At 39.2% G+C, this 24,219-nt stretch overlaps 1 protein-coding gene across 5 annotated transcripts in view; it reads left to right on the top strand.

Moving 5' to 3' along the window:
- The window catches only part of KIF16B (kinesin family member 16B), a 301,049-nt gene that overhangs the window by 63,675 nt on the left and 213,155 nt on the right, over positions 1-24,219 (top strand). For all 5 annotated transcript variants that reach the window (XM_024559335.3, XM_053926360.2, XM_053926359.1 and 2 more), the window contains one exon: positions 2,008-2,067. In XM_024559335.3, the coding sequence (XP_024415103.2) occupies positions 2,008-2,067 (60 nt within the window). The remainder of the gene's footprint in view (positions 1-2,007; positions 2,068-24,219) is intronic.

Here is a 24,219-nt window from a genome sequence, read left to right as displayed (position 1 = left end):
AATAGTTTTCAGGAATACCTAGCAAGTTAATGGAAATCAATAAGCATTTTAATTTGAATTCATGGTACATGGTGTGACAGAAACGACTGCCTGTCTTGTTCATAACATTTTCTGAATTTTCACCTATTTTTTTGCAGACCTTTGAAAATTGTTTGCCATTTGTTGGCTATAAATCTTTATTATCTGATCACATTGTCAGTGGAGATACCAAGTGTTTGCATTTTTCTTGATTTTATAAATTAAGATTATTTGCTTTAAATTCAGTAGTAAAGTAAATCCAAGGCATAATTATAGTTTGGTTAAAGCCGGACTTATTTGATTGAATTGGAAAAGGATTGATTGGCTTATGTTTCTTCAGGCAGAACATATGTGTTGGTGAACACAGAAACATTTATTGTTGAATACTTTGTGTTTCTCACATAAATTGCTGGTGAGAATCTGTTAACTGATTACTATAAATTAGTAAATTCAACACACCAGTCTCTCCCCTTTTGTAGGAAGAGAAGGTGTAAGAATATTTCCTCTTTGAAGGCTGTTCCAAAATAAAAACCTGGAGAGCCGTGTGGCATTTATTGCTGCCCTTACAGTCCGTGGGGTTGGCATCACTTAAGAGCTGGAAGACTGGAGTGTGTAACCGGTTCCAGGTAGATCAGGCCAGTCTTTCCAAACCATTAAAAACAAGCAAAAACAAAGTTAGAGAGGTTCAGCCATGGTGGTGGTGTTTTTGTTTTTTTTTTAATAAAGAAGATGAGAGAATTTTGACATTACTAGTAAAAAAAGAAGAGGCATTACTTTAGCTTAGAAGTTGTACAGCCCTATTAGAGGGAAACAGAGGAGTAAAAGGAAATGACCTATTCAGGTTAAGTGAGAGAGATGTTTTCGTTTTCCTCTGGGATAAATGGTCAGTCCAGTTCCTCCATTTCTCATCAGTTACAAACACTTTCAGGAAGGTTGCAGACATGAGTGCTCTTTCCTGTTACTATAGTTACTACTAAGTGTGGGGAAAAAGTATCTTCCTCCTAGCAGTGAGAGTACAAACACATGTACTCCATACATTCAGTTTTGCCCTGGTTCAATAAGATAGCTTATCACAGGGAAGACCAGGAAGTGTCCATGGGGCAGTGTCTGCTCTTGGGGGTGGGGAGGTGGCTGGAGAGCTAGTGTAAAGAAGGGTAAAGGCTTGGGGAGCATGCACTCCACCACTCTGCCTCTCGAAAGTCTCTCTTTTAGCCATAGGTGTACTCTTTTTTGTAGACACATTGTTCATTCATTTTTTACCACTTCTTCTAAGGAGTCACTTTCTGCTTTTTAATGAATTACTAGGATTATTTTAAAAGTTTTATGGAAGTAGCAGGAGATTTTTATTAACTTTGAGACGTAACTTCCAGTTGTACCATGCTTAACAGCTGGGCACATTTTCTCTCCTAAGATCAGCAGACTGGAAAGAAGCTGATTTGTATCAAAAGATTTTGCTTTTACTCAGGGAGTCAATTAAAGAGTCCCCCTAACTTTTAAAGATAGAATGAGATTTATAAACCCTGTTAATTAGCTACAAAAGCAGATTATCTCCTAAAAGAATATTGCAGCATTCTAGGTAATTTAATTACACATGTAATGAGAAAGAAAAATAAATCATTATTTTTTAGGAGCTAGAGTATAATCAGGAAAAATTAATGCACTTAACAGGACATTGCCATTCTTGAACTTGTGGTTTTGGTTAATATCCAAGGGAGCAGCTTTTATTTAAGTATACCATGAAAAAGATGCAAAAATCTAGGCAACTTGACACATTGTTTTCTGTTCTTGCCTTTGCCATAATGTAGGAGGTAGGAAGAGATCAGCTGTTTGATTTCTATTTGGTGATGGTTCTTTCAGGCATAGATTGCTATCTATTAAAAAAATTATAATACATCCTTTCATAAAGCTGTGAGATTTAGAAACTCCCTGGAAGAAAATCACAATATTTTTTTTTATGGAGCAATCACAAATGTGTCTTTTTCCTTTTAGGTTCAAGAATTGACCAAAGAATGGACAAATAAATGGAATGAAACCCAAAATATTTTGAAAGTAAGGACTATAAAAAGGTTGTCTTAATTTCATTTTGCTGGCTTAAATAGATAAAACTTTTTCTTTTTCCTTCCAATATGGCTATGTGTGCCTTGCTTAAGGTGAGATCATAGAACGGATTAGGACTCTTGGGGTACTGGGGTTCTGGCTTGATTTTTAAGACATGGGAAAGGTGCTCTTAGATATTGAAGCTGTGTGTATTTTAACACGTAGAGGTGATGTTGATATCTATGGGTTTGCTATCACTTGGAGTTTTTCCATTTTTGACTCAGCACATATTAAATTCCATTTAATATTCAAGGGAATCTACTTTGCCTTTCTGCTTTGTTAAACTCAGTATAAAGTGATTATGTTAAATAAAAAAAAAACTTCCCATGGCAATATTGTAGAATATGTGTGCATAGCATGACTAGATTTCAGGTATTTCTAAACTAGTAATTTCTTATTGGAATGTTTTTTGTATGTCAAGGGTTAGGCAGTGATGGTCTGCATTTTGGGCAGACTTGCTGTGAAAGGACACAAGTTATCCTACTCTGCGCTTCAAAATACACATTTCTTTGTGTTCCCACTTACTGCTGAGTTGATCAGAAACCTGTGTCGTCTGTTGAGAGACAGCAGCACCAGGTTTGCGATTCAGAATGTAGTTTTCTCCTTTGATAGAGTCTGTCTGACTTTATGCATGAGAGACTGTGATCCACAGGCTGTTGAATCCTAGGCTTGTTTGTGAGGTCTGTCGAGGTAAAAGGATTAAAATCCCCCTCTAATATTGACAAGGCCCGTAGATGAGGTTTAGCTGCATCTCTAACTTGAGCAGAAACCCTAACCCAGATCCCCTGCACATGAAAATGGGGCACCCAGTTACCATTTATGGGGTTAAACTATTGAAGGCCGGGCTTAGCTGTTCTGTTCTGCCTCTGCCAACTCTCTTGGAGAGTGTGGTCAGCATCACGTTATATAAAGTTTTATTTTTTTTAAGTATGTATTATTGATTATGCTGTTACAGTTGTCCCAATTTTTTTCCCTTTGCCCCCCTTCACCTGCTAACCCCCTTCCCTCCAGCAATGTCCCCGCTCCCCGCCCCCGCTTAGTTCATGCCCATGGGTTATTGCAGCATGTATGTTCTTTAGCTTCTCCCTTTCCTATACTATTCTTAACATCTCCCTCTCTATTTTGTTCCTACCAGTTGTGCTTCTTGTAACATTTTGGCAGCTCAGTGTGCTCTGAGGGTTAAAAAGACTGCTCATGAAGTCAGAGGTTGTGCTGTGGATCGTGTGTGCGCTAGACTTTCTTTTCTCTCCTCCTGATTATGATGATAGTACGTTATTTTGTGGTACTTCCTTAACATTTCCTTTGTTGAGAGATTTTTGTGCAGGAAACCGAGCGAAGACCTGACTTGCATTTTAGGATAGTCGGGTGTGGAATAAGCACCACCAAAGTGACTTTTTCATTTTTTAAGTTGTATCAGCTGTACCAAGTGGTGCCGCAGCCCCGGGCTTGTGAAGCCAAGTTGTTTGACCTTTCATGGCACAATATACACTTTCCTGAGTAAATTTGCCAAAGAGAGAGGGCTTAAATCTGCTCCATTTAAGGAAAAGAGAACTCAAATAGCTATTTGAAGTCATTAGTGTACATAGCGCCTGTTAGCACAGGAGGCACCTCAGCAGTGAGTTGAGGGACTTCAGCCTCATCTGCCCTGCTCCGTGCCTCTCCTTGTCACTGCAGCGGGGGCGTTGTGACGTTTCTGCAGAGACAGCACACTGAGCGCCACCGTGGTGAACCCCTCTGCTCTTTCTTTTTTCATATGATAATTCTGGGCTCTAAAGCTAGAATTCTTCTCCTATTCCAATTCCTTTTTTCATAAACCTTATTATTTTTATTTTTTTATATTTTCAGATGAGAAACATAGAAATGTGATATGTGCTAGGTGACAAAGGTTATGAGAAAGCCTAATGATATTTCAAGTTATTCCTTTCTTTTGACCTTGCAAGCCCATTTTAGATTTTTCTGCTGGTGTTTGTGCTTTAAATCTGTAGCTGTTTTCTGCTCATGTTTGATAAAGGCTTTCTCCATCTCTCCCTGGAAGGCAGTGCCTGAGGGCTACTCAAGTACTTTTGAAAACATTCTTTGAAAGTTGATGGGGAAAGAGACCCTTACTGGATGAGTTTGTATCTGTGTGGTTTGTGTACTCCTTTTCCATATTTCTGCCATTTGACCCTTCAGTCAGCTATCGTTCCAATACTGCTGCCTACAACCCACTCCAAACCAGTGGGTTAAAACAACATTTATTTTTCTTATGCTTGTGCAGATTGGCTGGGGGTCAGCTGGTCAAGTAGATTTGGCTAGGTTTGGATCCAGGCTGTGGGTAGTTCCAGGTCAGCTGGACGTGAGTCTCATCCTCTAACCAGCTGGTTGTCTGGAGCATGCTCTTTTCATGGTCTGGGCCACGGTACAAGCAAACAGGCCTCATGCAAGCACATTTCAAGCTTCTGCTTCTATCATGCCTGCTAACATCCCATAGCAAATCACTTGGCTGAACCGAAAGTCAAGGGGAAAAGAAGTATATTTCGCCCATAATAAGGTCGTGGCAAGGGTGTAAATGTATAAGCCTCCTTTCAGCTCAGTGGTTACTCTGTACATGCTCATGTTAAAATACGAATCTTTTCAGTTCTGGAAACTTGCTCTTCTACTTAATTGACGCATTTTGTAGAGACTGGCCCAATGAAGCAGTATGTTTCCAGGATTAGCTTCTTATCAGGACCAGGCTGTTTACTCTGCCAGTTTGTTAATTATTATCCCTTCCAAGCCCGAAATTCTAAACATCCAAGGAGAGACCTTAGGGGAGAAGATGGGAAGAGAGTAAAATATCAAGAGGATTGAAGGGTGGTACAAGTTTGGTGTGTTTTTTTTGGCACAGTAAGAACATGACTTAACTTCTTCTTGCCCAACTTTATTACTTTTTTTTTTACTAGTTTAACATTTTTATTTTTTAAATTTTATCTTTAATTGAAAAATAAATTTCAATTTGTAAGTTATAATTACAATTTACATTTAATATTATTTTGTATTATTGCCCAACTTTATTAACAAGTCGTTTCAGCAGAGCCTCGTAGGCTAAGAGGACTAAAGAAAAAGTATAACCCATCTTCTCAGTCATCAGAGTGATCTTCTTTGTCATTGTTAAGTTGTCTGTGATGTGTGCTTTATTTCCTGTTTCAGGAACAAGACTTCATTAGTTCGTCAGCATACATCATGAGCAGTTGCTTCAGGAGTTACGAGAGCCCATCTCATGCAGGGGTTGGAGTCTTAAGTTGGTGTGTAAGGCAGAGATAACTTAAAGTTAGAGTTTCTCTTGAAAGTCCCTTAATTTCCCAGGAAATCACCAGATCCTGAGCTCTTGGGGTTCTCAAAAGCCAAGGAATAACTTTGTTCCCTTCATTTTAATCTAAGCTGTGGCTTTGCTTGCTCTGCATGACTGAAATCCAAGGTCCTGTTGGATGGGGGTGGAGGGAGTGTGAAAGGCTGCTGAGTAGACACATGCTCTGACAAAAGGCACTGGCTGTCCTCAGCCAAGCTGGTGGCACTATGGTGAAAAGGATGGAGCTCCTGGCTTTGTTCTGTGGAACTTGAATCTTAGGCTTCAGTTGCCTTTTTGACTCCCTGAGTCATGCCGCTAATACACAACCGTCACATACTATAGTTCCCAGTTTAAAAATCAGGGCAGATGGCAACCTCTTCCTTACATCCAAGTTAACAGGGTAAGAGATAATAAAGTGCTTGGAGTTATTTTGAAAGTAGCTAATGACAGTGGAAAGTGTTTATCTTCAAGAGGCACTTCTTAGGCGGTTAGAAAATGAGTTTTATTATCTTCTACAGTGTACTCTCTTGCCTTTTAATCTACCTTCCTTTTTTTTCATTAATCTTCATTTTCTATAAATTGCACTCCAAACTTTCTTCCTGGCCTCTCAAAGGCACTGATGTCCTCCTCAGTTTCACCTGTTCTGTCACACAGTTCTCTCTACCCCAGTACCCCTGCATCCCCTCCCTGCCTTGCCAGATGTCTCACTGGTCCCTGCATGAACCTGGGCATTAGGTGTTTTGGTATCTTTGGGCTTTTGCCTGTGTTTCTGTATCATTCGAGATAGTTCCCCTTTCTCTGCCTGTCAGAATCCACAGTGAAGCTCTCTCTTATAACTTGTCTCTCCCACTTCCCAGGTAGAATGATTTCATTTTCCTCTGGTTTTTACAGCATTTGGTTTTACTTCTATCATAGTATTCATCATCATCTGAGTTTGGTGGTCTTGGTGTTTTCCTCTAATCAGGAGCAGGATCTAGGCAAGGACTGGCTCTATCATTCTGTACACCTACTCCTAGAACTCTGCTTCTTGCCTAGCAGGCATGCAGTGAAAATTTGCTGGATTAAAGTAGTGTCAAGAAACAAAAACAAGAACCTTTATTCAATCGCATGGCTAGCATAGTGGAATATCACAGACAGGGTGGTTTAAACTGCAGAACTTTATTTGTTCACAGTTCTGGAGGCTAGAAATCAAGATCAGGGTGTCTTCAGGGTTGGTTTCTCCTGAGGCTTCTCTTCTTGGCTTGTGGATGGCCGCTTCTCTGTCTGTGTGTCCTCACATGGCCTTTTCTCTGTGTGCCTGCTGTACTCTGGCCTGCCTCTCTGTGTGCTAATCTTTTCTTATAAGGACACCAGTCAGATTGGATTAGGGCTTACCCTAAGGGCTTCATTTTAATTTAATGACCTCTTCAAAGGTCCTCTCTTCAAATATGGCCCCATTCTGATGTACTGGGGTAGGGCTTCAATGTATGAATTTTAGGGGGATGGGTTTCAGCCCATAACAACCTTGAACCGTACAAATCTGATGAGCCAGGTGGAAAAGAAGCGAGGAGTGTTGTGCAGGCAGTAGTCTTGCCCTAATAATGAGCCTACCTATACCTTCCATCTTGTTTTCGTCATTCCTATTTGAAAGGCTTACATATGCTTGTGTATTTTTATTCTTGGAAAGAATGTTGTTGGATCCTTTTTTGTGTAGCCCATTCATTCATTTAGGTCAGTTAGACCTTTGCTGTTTAAAGAGTAGTTCCTGGACCAGAAGCATGAGCATCATCTGGGAGCTGGTTAGAAACGCAAGCTCTCGGGGCTCCACTGCAGACTTCCTACGTCAGATCTGCATTGTAGTAAGATTCCCAGGTGATGTTTGTGCACCTTAAAATTTGAGTGCTGGATTAGAAGAGCTGAGGAAAGGTGGAGCAGTCTTGGGCTCAGATCCCTTCTTCCCCTTCTCCTGCTCTGCCCTAAATAGTCAGGAACTGGCCCTGTGGGCTGCCCTTTGCTGGGCTCCTGTGGGACTCACTGTGGGTGACTGGGGGAGAAGATGGACCCTGCCCCACTGGTCTCCTGCTGCATCTACATGGCCCATTCTTTGAGTAGTTCTGACTGGTGACACAGCTCTCATCTCCAAAATACTTCTAGTCCCTTTGTCCCTCCTGCCGAGGGGTGAATGCCAGTTTCCTGCCATTGTCACTTTGTGGGCAGCCTCACCATCAAGATGGCTTACCCTGTCTTCCTTCAACTGAATGACCTATCCCCTGTATTAAAGCCTCTGGGACTTAAACACTGGAGTAGCTTGTTTTCCTTGTTAGACCTGTGTTATAGCAAAGTCCACATCCTGGTCTCTTGACATGTGCTGCCAGCTCCTCCATGTCTATGTTAACATCTCTTCTCCTTTTGGTTTATCGTTTTATCATCTCTTAGAATGCCGCCCCAAAGTGTTTTCATCCTGGCTGAATTTGCATTAAACTGCGATCTCTCTTGGACTTGGCACTTAATGTTGTGATAAATCTAGCTTCTCTGGGCCCTGGCATCAGTGCATTCAAAAGACCTTGCTATTGGTTCCCCCTTAGCATAGCTTCAGTATTGCACTGACTGCTTTGTGATTGAAGTGGTTTATAAAGCAACTACTAAATGCCCTTCTCATGCACCTTTTGGCCTGGCTTTTTATACATGTTTTATTGTGAGTGAGTTTTTTTGTAATGAGGAGTCCCCAGATTCTTTGGCCACACCCTTTCTGTCCCCCTACCCCATCCTCTATGCACCTGTTTGTCTGCTCTGTACACGTTTTGGTTTCTCTGTCCTAGGCTTTTATAAATGACTTTTAAAAAGCTCGAAGGTAATGTTATCTAAGTTCCAGATAATTCCTTAAGTTCTGTGCTTCAAAATAAATCACAGAGTTTGGACTGCAGCAAACTCTCAAGTGACTGACAGATGGTGCGACAGAAGGGAGAGCTGACTCTGTACAGTGTCAGTCCAGAGCGGCTGCAGAGTGGTGCCCACAGCCCTGACAGTGCTCTGTGTTTGCATCCCTCCAGCATTGGTTATTCTTCTCATCTTATAATCTATAGGGTTTCTTTCTTATGGAAAACATATCATTTGGTTACTCCAGTGCCAGACTTGCTTTTATGTTATCATTGCCCTCAGCTGTGACTTGCCATAGGGATAGGAGAGGAGGGAGCAGGCTGCTCATGTGCAGAATCTATAACTGGAGAGACTTGTCCTTGAAAATCAGTGAGCTGTTTGTACAAGTTGAATTATTTTTTTTTAGTCACTAATTATATGGATTTTTTTTCTTACACTCAATAAACAATGTTTGTTGAATTGGATTTGGAGGACGGAACATATTTGAATCTATATGATGATGAGATACTAATGTAAATGATTTAAGTTTAAATTGTGCTGGTGTCTTAATATTCCATTTCTGGGGAAGAGAAAACACAGGCTACTATTGATGGAAGAAAGTTTTTGTACTGTTTCAGAATTGACTAATAAGAAATAATAGTGAAATGAACATGGAATTCTTTTTTTTTTGAGGGTATTAAACTATATCTTTAATATTTATTGTTCTTTACTTCAAAAAGCAGGAAATTTTTTTTCAATTTTTAAATTATTTCACTGTTGTTCAATTACAGTTGTCTGCATTTTCTCCCCACCTTTCTACCCCACCCCAGCCAAAGCCACCTCCCTCCCCTGGTTCCACCCTCCCCCTTGGTTTTGTCCATGTGTCCTTTATAGTAGTTCCTGAAAACCCTTCTCCCCACTATCCCTTCCCCCCTCCCCTCTGGCTACTGTTAGATTGTTCTTAACTTCAATGTCTCTGGTTATATTTTGTTTACTTTTTTTCTTCTGTTGATTTTATTCCAGTTAAAGGTGAGATCATATGACTGTGGAATTCTTTATTGGCTTCAGATTTTCTGAGTTTACATTTCATGGAGAGGCATTATAAATTAACTTATTTCCTTTTTATGATAGAATCAGTCAACTGAACTTTTGTCTCTGGACTGTTATGGGAACTTATAAAGTATTTTGTTCCTGCTGTCTGTGGTTTTTCATTTCACACAGAAGATGTGTATTGGGGAGTATAATTGATTTGGAAGCAGCACTGGGAGCTGGAGCTATTGCTTATCAGGCTTGTTTTGGGCCATGTTTGTGGTCCTCTGGATTCCTGCTGCCCAGGGCACTGAATCCACTGATTTCTAGATAACCTACGCACAAAGCATTGGAAAGACAACATTTTTTTTGTGGACTGTGCCTCTTTTAGAATCAGTTAATCTTGATCTTTTCTTGGTACAGAAATTGAACCTGGGGGTGGTTCTAAGTTAGAATTTTATTTATGGACATCAGTTTTGCCCAGATTTTGGGTTTCCACCATAGGTTACTACTATCCTTATCAGCACCTGTTTGGACATTTGCTGGTTCAAAATTCTGACTGCAGAACAGTCACACATACTGTTCATTGTTTAGATGTAGCCATCTTAAGCATGCCAAGTATTGTCTTTAGAGCTCATCTGGCTGCATGAAGATAACACATTGAATTTCCAGGTGTTCATCCAAGTGGGGATTGCCTGCAGTGGGAATTTTAGAAGTCAGTGTTCTTTCCACTTTGGTTTTCATTGTAAAAATGAGGCAGCCCAACTAAGTACCTGCAGTCCATGTGCAGGTGATATCTTTAGGATCTTAGTGTCTGCCTCCTGAGTTTCATTCTTATAACTTTAAGAAACTTTATTTTTAAACTTTTGGAAGCTTTTTGGCAAAGAAGGGATAAAAGTTGATGAGCATCTTTTTGGCATGCTGATGTTCTGATAAAAACTAGGATTGCTGCCTGTATTAATAAAGAAATTCCTAATAGTTCATTCACCAGATTAGGGAAGTTTTTGGTCATTATTTTTTCAAATAGGTTCTAGATATCTTGCTCACTCTCTCCTCCTGGTATTCCCATGATGTGGATGTTGTTATGTTTCACATTGTCTAAAATGTTTCTCAAGCTCTCCTCATTTAAAAAAAAATTCTTTTTTCTTTTTGCTTCTCTGCTTGGGTTTTTTTTTTTTCTACCTTGTCTTCCAAATCACTGTTGCCAAGTTATGGAAGCAGCCCAACTGTCCACCAGTAGATGGGTGGATAAAACAACTATGGGACATTTACACAATGGAATACTACTTGGCTGTAAAAAAGGAGAAACATTTACCCTTTGGATAGACCTGAAGAACATTATGCTAAGTGAAACAAGCCAGTTAGAGAAAGACAAAAACCATATGATTCCACTCATATGTGGAATCTAATAAACTGAACTAACAAGCAGAATGGAGACAGACTCATAGATAGAGAGCAGGATGACAGCTAAGAAGGGGAGGTGAGCCAGTAGAGGGATTGAGCAAAAAGGAGAAAGGACTCAGGGACATGGACAACAATGTGGTATTTGTGGGGGGGGGTATGAGGGAACTAAATGGTAATGGAAAAAATACAATAAAAAATTCCTAGTATTACTGTGAGTTTGAAAAATAATCACCCTGTAATGGTTTGCCCAGCTTGGCTCATTTTATCTCTTTCATTTATCCATCCATCCACTCACCCACCCATCCCTCCATCCCTCTCTCCTTCCCTCAGTCATTAAACACATGCTTATGGAGAGACTGAGAGCATGTGAGGTATTAGACACAGCTCTAGACACCAGGTATATAGAATGAGCAAAGAAAAAACTGCCATTATGGAGATCACATCCTAAAGCTAGAAGACTTTCACACAATTGGGCATTTTTTTGTGACGCTCCCATAATCTAGTCCTTTTCTTAGCTCTTTCTCTTTAAAAATGGGTCTGCTAATAAAACAATATAGTTTACCTCTTAGACTGTTTGATATTTGAGGCATCAGATTATATAAAATAAATGTCTTACTTTTTCAGTTCTAGTATTTTATTAATTAAATTTACTTTAAAAAGTATGCTAAATCAATTAATATATCTGTCTATAGTATAGTGTAGTCCCTGAAACATAGCATTTTTAAAATTTTTTATTCGTTAGGATATAGAGTCCAGAAGGACATAGTTTCTGTCTGTTTTCTTCACTGCTTAGGTCTGGACACTGAATGGAGTGGATGGATTTTATAAAGGCCCCAGATGGCGGTATGTTATAGGGGAAGTTGTTTGGAGGAGTTAGTTAAATGCACTGTGAATGTCAGACATATTTGGAAATGGGAGGAAATGATGTTTGCTCCTTTATGTTGCATTGTAATTATCTGTATGCTTATCATCCTTTCTGTTAGATTATAAACTCCTGGAGGGACTACATTTCACTCATCTTTGTATTTCTCATAAATTCTAGTGTCTTATATGCTAGTTCTTTACAAATAGGAAGTCTTGAGTAAATACTTGTTGAACTCAACTGTGTTCTTTCATTTCTGAGAAGTTTCAGGAGAAGTTTGAGGCTACATAACCATCTGCCCTAATCCCTAGAGGCTTAAAGAAACTGTAATTATTTCACATTATGTTGTGGACCAGGCTGAAACAGTGAATTAGTGCTGTTGTCACTCATGCCCTGGGCTTGGATGGTCCAGGATGGCCTAACTCACATGGCCAGTGGTTGCTTCAGCATCAGCTGGGGATGATTTGGCCTGTGTCTCTCATCCTCAGGCTCATTTATATGGGGTCTCAGGGTCTTAGGAAGAACAAGAAAGGTACACCTCAATGTCCAAGCGTTTCTCAAGCCTTCACTTGCATCTCACTTGCTAACATTCCATTTGCTAAAGCTAGTCATATGGCTTGGGGATTGGGTATGAGGGAATTACCCAAAGGCATGAGTACAGGGAGAACAATGATTCTTTCCATTTAAAAAAAAATATTTTATTTATTTATTTTTAGAGAGAAGAGAAGGGAGGGAGAAAAAGAGGGAAAGAAACATTAATGTGTGAGAGAAACATCAAATGGTTGCCTCTACCCTGCACCCCAACCAGGGTCCTGCCTGCAACCCAGGCATGTGCCCTGCCCAGGAATTGAACCACTGACCTTTTGCTTTGTGGAACGGTGCCCAACCAACTGAGCTACACTGGTCAGGGCCCTTTCCATTTTGCAAAATAAAAAAAAATAAAAAAAAAAAAAAAAGAACCACAAGAATCTTTGTCTCTGTGCTTCTTTGTCTTCCCAACTAGCCCTAGTGATTTCCAGCTGTGTTTGTGCATGTGCGTGTGTGTTCCTGTGTCTCTGTACAAGAGAGTGTAGAAAGGAGAGAGGATGTGTGATATGGGACTGCAATCAGGGTGAATTGAGAGAACATTATAAGAAATTATTTGTCTCCCTGCTTTAATCTGTAGACTAATGTGGCTGACTTCTTATCTATTTGAACAAAAGTCCCTGCCAGTGTCCCCATGTGCAAAACCCGTTATCTTTTTTTTAGTGCATCCACACATACTATGTCATTGGCTCTTCCTTGATCTAAATGAAAACGAAAAGACATGACTGTGCTTTATATAGTATGCAGTTGTTAATTTGTCAACCTTTCATTAAAGGTAGATTCTGGCTCTTAATTTTCATCATACTGTGTGTTATTCCTTTTCTGAAGTTCTCCTGCAACTGTTTTTTGTTTCTTTTGTTTTTAAGATGAAAGGCAAAGTAATAAAGTTCATTGTTCTCTGAAACTAGAACTTGATAATTAATAGGGGATATGACTGTCCGTGCGGCAGCACTGGAGGTTGACTGAAGAACTCGGTGGGGTCGGAGGCTAAGTGAGCCATTCACAGAACCGGCTCTGATGATGTTAATAATGCCAAGCCTACCATGTTTTCCACGGCAGTTTTCATTTTGAGGGAACCACTCATAAATAAAGGCATTGCAAGTATATGTTGGTTCTTTCTCTTGAATAATGTTTCTGGGGCAAAAGGCTCAGAAAGAAGTCAAATGCACCCTGCTAAATGTTAGTACAATGCAATAAATTATTTTGAATGCATATGGGATTTTCCTTCTGATCTGCAGTGAGGCATGTGCGCCGATGGCTCTTACTGCATATTTATTGCCACGGTCAGGGAGGAAAAGATTGCCTGCTCATAAGGAAGTTTGCTTTATGTACACCTGACACCGGGTATGCTAAACTGTAGGAACTTGGGTTCGTTGTCAGGGAAGCTTGTAAAGTGACCTTTTCATGGTGCAGTCAGTTTATTGTTCATGTTGACCAGAAACACATTTAGCTCACCTTGGAGGAGTTCTGAGAGTTGTGAGTTTGGAGAGGAGTGGGTGGTGGAGTGAGCCTGGGAGCCCGGTGATGATTTCTGCCCTGCCTAGCCTATGATTTTTGCCTGTGTGTTACGCTGACCTTGGTCACATTGACCTTTTTGTTTCTCAGAACCTCACAGTGACATGTAGAACATAATAGTACCTATCATCTAAGGTGAGAAATGAGTACCTGTATTTAAACCTGTGTCCAGCACATAGTCAGGGTTTTAAGCGTTACAGTAATGTTATTCATTTTTTATTTCTTAATTTTTTATTGAGGTATAACTGATATATAACATTATGTTAGTTTTAGGTATACAACCCAATGATTTGATACATGTATTGTCAATGTAAGAAATGTCCCAACCTGTAAGAATTTTTATGAGTTTATTTGAGCCAAATTGATGTCAGTTGCTGGAAGGCAAAATCTTAATGGATTAAGAAAACGCTCCAGAGAATGGCAGTTTTGCACCTTATTTTATACATTACCATCAGAGGAGGAGGAATAAAGAGGGTTACATGAAGTTCATCGGTGATAGATTAGTGAGGCAGGAGAAAGCAAAGCAGGGCAACATCTGGGATTGGATACTGAGGAAAATGAAGAGACAAGTACTTCTTTTACACTGGTAGGCATAGGATAGCTTATTTATAGCACATAGAGATGGAATTCATTCGGGGGATCAAGATAACAGTGAGGGGTTCCCTGGTTTTGAGCCGTGGTGGAAGGTTGTGCCCTGAAGGGTCTGGGAAAAGGGATTACACAGACCTTCCAAAGGTATGTTATCTGAGATGCCAAAAGACAATAGACAGGCTGTTTAGGTAAAGATTAACCTTTGTCAAGGAAGATGCTGGCCTAGGACAGTACTACCCACCATGACTTGCTTTTAGTTATAAAGTTTTAACTTCAAACCATCCTATGTGGTTACTTTCTGTCTCTGAGTTTGTAAGGCCACTGTACAGGCCTCCCCTGAGCTTGTCAGGTTTAGTATGTGGCCCCTTTTTGTCCACAGTATGTATTGCAAAATGTTGACCACAGTATATCTAGTTAACATCCTTCACCATACATAGTTAACAAAAATTTTTTTTCTTGTGATGAGAACTTTTTTTTTAAAGATTTTATTTATTTTTAGAGAAGGGGGAGGGAGGGAGAAAGAGGGGGAGAGAAACACAGATGTACAAGAGGAACATCCATAAGTTGCCTCTCAAATGCCTCAACCAGGGACCTGGCCTGCAACCCAGGCATGTGCCCTGACTGGGTATTGAACCTGCGACCTTCTGGTTCACAGGCTGGCATTCAGTCCACTGAGCCACACCAGCTAGGGCAAGTAATAAGAACTTTTTATATCTACTTTCTTAGCAACTTATCCCATACAATATTAACTATAGTCACCATACTTTACACTGTATGCCTATGACTTACTTATTTTAAAACTTGAATTTTGTACCTTCAAAAAAACTTTACTTTAATCCTCACTTGAGGATATGTTTATTGATTTTAGAGAGAGAGGCAGGGAGAAAGGGAGAGAGAGAGAAACATTAGTTGGTTGCTTCCCATACACTCCTTGATCAAGGATCAAAAGCACAACCTAGTATGTGCCCTGACTGGAAAGTAAACCTGTGACCTTTGGTGTACAGGATGACGCTCCGACCAACTGAGCCACCAGGGCAGGGCAAAACTTGAATTTTGTCAGTTTTGACCAACTTCATCCATTTCACCCCTGCCTCTGACAACCACTTATCTATTTTCTGTGTCTGTGGATTAAAAAAAAGGGTTGTGTGGAGAGTAATCTCACACAGTGATCTGATTATAAATTCCTACCTGGGCAGGTCATGGTGAATAGGCACACCCCAGGCATGTATCTTTTTTCCTTGGTAAAGGCTTATATTTGCCTCAGGCAAAGTCTTCATTATTTCTGTGAATATAGGTTAACATACCTTTGCAATAAGCTGTAACTACCCCCAGGAGAACACGTAATGTTAACTACTCTGTCATCTACTACTTCCTGATTTGCTTTTTACCACCTCCATGTAATCTTCCTTACTTTCCCTTAATTCAAAGGCATAAAAGAAGCTTCAAAAGAATCTTCTGTTATTCTCCAGAACATTTGAGATCTTGCTCCTGGCATATGTTGTCAATTTGCCTCAAATAAACTTGTAAAAATTCTCCAGGTTTAGATGTTTCTTAGGACATATTTATGAGCTCAGGGTTTTGTTTTTTTTTTTAATTGTGTTGTTTTTTCAGATTCCACACATAAGAGACCTAATTTTGTTTTCTCTGAATCCATCCTCTTACATGTAAAACTGGGTAGACAGTAATATGTGTCTTCCCAATTGGGCAGAAGAATCCAGAAAATATGTGTATGAAATCTCTTAAAAAGTATAGGTTTATGCAGTTACAACATGTCATTACTTCTAAGACCTGTTATCACATAGCATTTTATATTTGTTTGTTAATTTCAAATAACAAAACCCAATTCCAAGCTGGATTTAATGGTAAAGGGGTTTAGTAACTGACAGAGGAGTAATGGTGTGGAGGTGTGGTGGGATTTGGGCATGGTTTCATCAGGACACTGGTTCTGGTTTGGTTCCCTGGGATTGTTCTTGGTTTTGTCCTTGTGGTATATTGACTTCAGCTTCAGGCATTCTGCTTTCAGAATGGCAAAGTGAGAGAAGCAATTATTGCTTATATTTACCTATTGCCCCATTGTGGGGGGGCGAAAAATAACATTCCTCCCACCTTCTAAGTTCTTCTAGCTGGGCTAATAATCAAATTAACATGAGGCAGATTAACAGGAACAAATGTCCAAAGTTTATTTGATAGCTGTACATTTAGGGGTGCCATAAGATATGAAACTCAAGGAGCAGTTGAGGCTTGTATGCCATCTGGAGCTAAGGAGCAGGGGCGGGGGTTGTGGTTTAGCACCTCAGAGGCAAGTAGGTAATTCACATGGAGACAGAAAAGCAAAGGTTTGGTAAATAAATGTTTGTTGGGCCATCTTTAATAATGGGACATATAAGGGACTTTGAACAAATGGGCTTTGCTAGGTTCTTCTGTATCCACACCCTAGTTTATATTAAACTTGGAATTATCTGTGATATCTCCCTTCCTGGAGCAGGTCCTCTATCTAAATTCCTTTAGCAGGTAAAGGGGGGGGTGTCAAAGGTTGTTTCTAAGTTTTCTGTTCCTTAATAACTAGCTTAAAAATCAGTCACCCAAAAGGCAAACTCTGGGATACATTTCGGGTGGCAAACTGCTTCCCTTCACCATCTAAATTCAAAGAGCCTGTGTTTTAGTCCTCAGCAAAATCTCAAGTTTGCACTGATTGGCGCATTTCTGAACCAATCCCTCAGGCCCTGTGCTGACTAGCCTACACTAGTCACTGGGCTATCTAAACCGGTCACTTTGATGGGGAGTAGATTACCCTAATTTGCTAAGACGAACCAGGGCCTACCTTTTGAGCTGGGTGAGGTCTGGTGCATTTGCCACAGCCACTGTGCACTTTAGGGTTGAGGGCATGCAGGTGAGTCTCGGAGACACCCACATTTCCACCCCAGACGTGGAACCTGGTCACTTCCTGTAGTGTAAGATACATTCAAGGCAAACAGGAAATGCAAATTAATTGAAGCATTCTTTTATTTAAGAGAAAATATTTTTGAATATTTCCTTTATGACTCAATTCTTATATTCAGTTGGAAAATTTTATAAAAGGTCCAGCTATATGTGTATTGTCGTGTGAACATTCTATACAGGAGAAATCGCTCTTTTCTGGTGTTAGAATTGAAAGATGGCACACAATGAATCCCATGTATGTAAATGCTTTTTCTTTTTCTCCTTTAAAATTGATTATATTTTAAAATTCACTCTAAATGTGGGTGTGTTCTCTTCTCCAGCTTTTTGCATGTAGTTTTGAATTTGGCTTAATTTCCAATTGACCCCTTTAGCGTGGAGTTTCTCAGTCCAGTGTACCTAGCAACAGTTACTATGAGCAATGAGTTTGGCATTGCCGTCCATTGTAACACAACAGCAGGTCTGAAATTACTTTTTCTTAGCATCCTGGTTGATTTTGCCTTTGTATTATTTAAGGATAACAGTAGTTTCTCTTAACTCCAGACAACAGAGTTCCAAGTCTCTTAGAAACTAAGTGATAGTTTTAAGAAGTATGCATCTGTAAGAGTATAATTAGAAAGTGGGTATCTGTTGGAAAAGAAATATCCACAAAAAATATTGCATGGGGATATTTATTACCAGGGTTTTCTGATATTTGCAAGGGGGAAGATGGCTGTAAATTTCTAACATCTTATGCAATGCTTTGTAGCAGCTTTACCCGCTGAAGACAGCTTTCCTGAGCAAGCTGTGTGTCTCATTGATGAGAGGAGTTAGTTTGAAATAGCTGTACTTTCTCCTTGATATCACAGATATCACTGAATATGGTCATTTTCCAATACACTATATACTAATATATTATATTTCAGCCTTTTGTCCTTGCTATAAAGTACAAATTACACTTGTATTCCCAGCAGATTGGGCTGAAATCAAGCAACAGAACTTGCTATGACACTTCTTTATGATGCTAAGTCCAATTCTCATCCAAAACCACTTAAATATCAGTTACTCTGCAAGGCATAGAAGCTGATTATCCATATAGTAGTGGTTTCCACTCAGAATCACTTGGGGACATTTTTGAAAAGACCATTTTCTGGCCTCTGCAGACTCATGGAAGGAGAATTATTAGGTTGGCACCCCCAAATCTCTGTTTTTAAATAAGTACCCTGAACCTCACAAGAGTTGGGACCCACAGCTCTAGAGCATGTGGAACATCAACCCTGAAAACCTATGTTGACATTTTATTGCGTGGTCATATGCTCCCAGAAAAACAAACAAACACACAGAAATGGTGCCCATAACTTCTTACAATGTTTTATAGTCCCCAAATTGTATATTTATGCAAGCATTTGGAGACATTGAGTGATAGCGTTTGAAAAGAAATTTTACCTGAATACACTCATATATATTTTTTGGTTAAATAGAGTGTTATAGGACCTTTTAAAACACAATTTGAATTTATTTTTTAAATTGAAGTTCAATATACACTAAGTGTGCAAATATGAAGTGTGCAGCTCAGTGAACATATGTAAACAAGGGCAAATCTGAAGTGTATTCATCAATTTTTACCTGTGTATACACACATGTAACCCACAGATCAAGATACAAATATTTCCTGCTTCCCAGAGGGTACCCGTTATGTCTCTTCAGACAGTTACTTCCTGCCCACCTCTCCCAGAAGTAGCCACTGCTCTGACATCTATTATGTGGATGAGTTTTGCCTTTTTTTGAACTTCATACCAATGGAATCATGCAGTATGTTCTATTTTTGTCTGTCTTTTTTTGTGCATCGGGTCGTATCCAAGATTCATCTATGCTTTGTTTAGCAGTAGTTTCGTGTTTTATGTGACGATACCACACTCTTCTTATCCATTCTACTGTTGGTTATCTCCATTTGTATTGTTATGAATAGTGCTTCTGTGAACATTCGTGAACCTGTTTTGTTGGGTATATGCATTCACTAGGCCCCTTTTTCAGGCTCTTATCCTGATAAGAGTTTGCCCGACTTGCTTTTCTCCTGCATATGTCTGCCACATCTTTATGACCATTGTATCCCTTATCCAAACATCCTTTACTCCCCACCCAGCTGTCTGTCAGTGTGAGCTGGGCCAAGGGAACAAGGTGAGGTCCCCTCACCCCATGGATCAGGTCTGGGCCCAGCAGCATGAAAACTGCCCATCCCCAAACAGCTGTTCTTTGCCTTCAGTCTATGCGGTACCTCATGTAATATTTCTTTTCTATTTTCGTCTGGATCTAGTCTAATTGGGTGATTAACACAAATAAATTCTTATCTCTGTAGGTTTTTAGAATGGCAATATCAAAGGTTTCAATAAGTTTAATACATTCTTTGTGGATGTTTTTCCTGTAAGTGCTCTTTTTCTTCCCATAGCTAGATATTTAATAATTTGTGTCCTATAAAACTGTTATGGTCTGTCTGGTTTTCCTTTGCTAAAATCTGAGGTCCACAGTTATGTTTTAACTGCTTTTGGATCCCCCTTCTCCCCGACTGCTTTGTATCCCACAATCAATAATAATTATATGAATAAGGATAGTAATGGATAATATTTTTGCACTCCTGCTATGTGCTGGGCATTGTTTTAAGTCAGCACTGTTTAATAGAAATGTAATGCAAGCCAAATATGGGATTTGAAACTTTCTAGTAGCCACATTAAAAAACTAAAAAGAAATAGCTGAGTTAATATTAACAGTATAATTTACTGAACCCATTATGTAAAAAAATATGATTTTGATATATAATCAATACCAAATTGTTAATGAGATGTTTTATAATATTTTTTTCTTAAAAAGTATTTGACACGGTATGAATTTTACTTTTACCTTGCATCTCAACTAGATGCTCAGTTAGCATCAGGTACACTTGATCTGTATTTTGATTTTATAAAATTTACAGTTGAAAAGTAGATTCTCATACTAGTTGTGTTTGTTCCAAATATATTTAGAAGGTTTCCAGTAACTTGACTGTAGTTTAAATATTTAAATCAATAAAGTTAAAAGCTAAGTTTCCCATTCCATTAGCCACTTTTCAAGTGCTCAGTAGCCAGGTGCACTGCACAGATTTTTTGAGTGTTATATGTATTAATTTGACCCATTCAGCAGCCTTGGGGGTATATTATTTTTTTCACTTTACGGACAAGGAAACTGGGGCCAGCAGGGCACACAGTTAAGGAAGGAAGAGGTGAGGTCAGAATTCGAACTCTGTCTGGAGTTCTGGGCTCATGACCCCACAATCTTGTCTAGTTAATTGTTTGAAACTGACCTCGCTTTTTTCCCCATGTTCAACTGCATTGGCTTTTATTTTGTCTTTTTCTGACCTTTGTCTTTTTTGCTTTTCATCTTATCAAGATTGATGCAAAAAGTGGTCTTAAAAGCGACTGTGATTTGCAGTGAATCTGGTAGTTCATCAGTGTTTTAAAAACCAAAATAGATGATGGCCACTGTTAAAGCACCATCTGCTCTGTTATCTCTGTAAATGTTGAGGCAAGATTGCTTTCTCTGGAATAGTGGCCCAAGTTTCCTTTTTGTGTTTGGCAATGCTTTCTTTAATAATGATTCTGATTTTTAAATTTCCACCAAGGTTGGGCTTAGTCATTTCTTGCTTTGGCTTGCTTCTAGTCTTTTTCTTAAGCAGAGTCATGGTTATTTCCTTGGATATCATTTTTTCCCCTTAATATGTTATTAGCATTTGTTTTTATATTGATGACTTCTCTGGACACCTTACAGATTTTATTTTTCAAATGTATCTAACCAGCTGTGTGTGCTTGTCTATCTTTGTAGGTAGCATTTTACTTCATATGAGACTTGCTTTTATGTAATTGTTCTATTGCTCTTTACGACAATGATGGTTATTTATAAAACAGATCTAAAATGTGCTCATTGGCAAGGAAAAGTGGTCCAGACATGCAAGGTATCACTGAGTGCTGCATTTGAAGAAGGGGCGTGTGGAGATACAGTGATAGTTGGTTACATTTCATCTGCGGTGTGCTGTGTTCCCAGGTTGCCTTCTCTCTTCCTCTCTCTGAGGGGCCCCTTCTCTCTCTGAATGCGGTGTGCATCACCTCACCTTTCCACTGCCTATCTCACTGGAATGAGGTTGGCAAAAGCCCTGTTTTTCTCTTTAGTTTGTTCCCATTTGGGGTGGTTACTTAATTTGTTCTTTTGAAATAACTTGATTTTGTAATAATTATTTAAGTCATATTAACTGAGATGATGTGGCTTTATACTTGGATTTATCCCCAGCTAGCTGCTTGACTTTGAGCAAGTCGCATACCCTCTCTCTCTGTGTCTCAGGTTTTCCAATCATACCATATTTTGCCGTGTAAAATGTGCATGTTTTTGCCCAAATTTTTGAGGGAAAAATAAGGATGTGCATTTATACATGGGTAGTACCAATTCTATACCTACATAAATGTTTTTAATTCTTTTATTTATGATTATGCATTACAAGTGCAATTCTAGAAAGCAGTAATGATACCCATATGCAAAATAATATCCTGGAATACAATAATTGGTTTTGTTTCTAAATATAAATAAATAGAAAATTGAATTAAAAAATTAAAACAAAAAATATTTTTCCTGAAAGTTTGGTACAAAAATGTGGGCTGTGCATTACATATGGCAAAATATGGTAAATGGGGTGGGCTGGTCTATGTGAGCTCTAAGGATTCCTTCTATTTGAGAAGGACTTGGGTTCTTCCACAAGAGGCTGCATAGTCATCTCATGGGCCCCCATCTTGGGTAGGGGGACCCTCCCTGTTTCTCTGTCTTCAGGGGTCTTCAGTGACTACTTTCTTTTTGTCTCCTGTTGCTGGACTTTTTGTGTGCATGTGTGTATGTGACATTCTTCATTTTTGAATATGCCTTAGGAGCCTGTTCTCAGTCATGGCACTTATGTATGACATACATACAGAACATTATAGAAATCACGAGTGTACTGCTTGATTTTCACAAACTAACCGTACAGGTGAAGAAACAGAACATTATCAGCCCCTGAAGGGTCCCTGCTTTATCCCCTTCTACTCCGTCTTCTAAGGGAGATGTCTTCCCTGATTGCTAGAGACATAGCTTTATTTTACTTTTAAACTTGATACATATAGAATTATACAGAATGTATTTTTTTATGACTGGCTTTATTTGTTCCTTGTGTTTGTGAGATCCATCTATGCTTTTGCACATAGTTGTATTTATTTTTATTCTAGAACAGTGTGTACACATTGTGAATTTGTGTACACATTTCTTTTGGGTCTGTACCAAGGAGTAGAATTGCTGGGCCATAGAGCAGGTGTGCATTCAGCTTTAGTAGAAACGGAAAATAGTTTTCCAAAGTGGACTGTTTACACTCTCACCTGCCATGGATGAGAGGCCCACTGGCTGCTTTTCCTCACTAACATTTGCTCACTAACAGTTTTCTGTCTTTTTTTCATTTTAGCCATTTGCATTGGGTGTGTAGTGGTATTACACTGTGGTTCTATTTTGAATTTCTTGATGGTATAAAAAAACTTTTCATTATTTCTAATTAGGCTCATTCTCCAAGTGACTTCACCTTAGACTTTGTCCACAGGTGAGCTGTTCCAGTGTTTAAATGTCCGCAGTCATCGGGCGCTCCTGCAGTTTGCTCCAACTTTGTTTATGCAGGAGCTGGCCCCCCCAGTCATTCTGGAGAGTCGACATTCCCTCAGTTACCAGCTCTCCACAAAGCCCGAGGGGACTTTGAGATTCTCGGGGCATACCAGTGCAGTGATCTGGAGCCCGCCCAAATCTGGTGGGTCTTTTGGGTTCAGTTTAACCTCAGTTAATTTCTTTGTTGAGTTGGATTATTCATTCTGCTGATTTCCTCCTCCCCTTCCCCTCCCCACCCCTGCCCGCCCCCCAAATCTCTTAGCTGTTCTAAGCCATAGTTGTTTATTTTAGCTAGGTCAAAATGTAGTAGAAAACTCCAGGCACATTTAAAATTACTTAGATGTCTTTCCTCATCTTAGAAAACCTTTGCAGTGAACATTCCCTGTAAACTAAATAAGACCTAGACTGACTTCGGTGGCAAAACCTCTCCTAACCAGAATGTTCATGAATATCCTGGTTTAGCAACAAAGCCCACTACTTAAATTACATTATTTCTGAACATCTTTATTAAAAGGCTTTACATAATACTTGAGGTTTAGAAAGTACAAGGTCAAGGTGGATGTGATTTAATTTGTCTGATCCAGACCAGGAGTCATTATCTAATTACCATATTTTTCAGATTATTAGACACACTACCCCCCAAATTTGGGAGGAAAATGAGGGTGCATCTTATAGTCCGAATGTACCATACATGGCTTGCTGGGGGGGGTATTTATGTTACTAAATATTTTACCAGATTTTTTGCTTCAAAAAAATTTTTCCTATTTGACTCCTCTAAAACGTAGGTGCGTCTTACTGTCTGAAAATTACAGTAAATATCTTAAAGAGGTTTTTGTGTACTTCACACCATTTCAATTCAGTCTCCTTTGTTGCCCCAGTCTTGTCCTTAGCACTTTTCTCCTCAGAGTGCTGTATGGGTATAAGGAGTGTAAAAAGAAATGCTCAAAGAGATCTTAAAAGTTGATTTGTTCATAGCACAGACTGTTAGAACAAGGAACTCAAGAAAGAATTTTGGCTAAATTCTTTCCTTGTCCCAACCCACTTTTTTTAATGAGGAAATTGAAACTTAAGAAATAAAAGGACTTGGACTCAAAGCTCTACAGGTAGAATTAGGGCTGGATTCTGTTTTTCTCACTCCCAATGTAATGCTCTTTCTACCTTACTTCTCTTTTAAAATGGTTTCCAAACATCCATATTCTTAGCACCAAAATGGTACTTTATTTTGAAGAGACTATGGCTAGCCTGCATCTTTTAGAATATGCTTTTAATATGTAAAATTTGGAGATAAGATTTAGCCATGGCATACTTAAATCAGCAAACCATTCAATAATGAGCTTATCTACATTTAAATTATTCTCCTTCACAC

The sequence above is a fragment of the Desmodus rotundus genome, chromosome 6 (genome assembly GCF_022682495.2).
Source record: "Desmodus rotundus isolate HL8 chromosome 6, HLdesRot8A.1, whole genome shotgun sequence".
NCBI classification, from domain to species: domain Eukaryota; kingdom Metazoa; phylum Chordata; class Mammalia; order Chiroptera; family Phyllostomidae; genus Desmodus; species Desmodus rotundus.
Note: the sequence above shows the minus strand (reverse complement) of the source record. Positions and strands in the feature narration are given on the sequence as shown.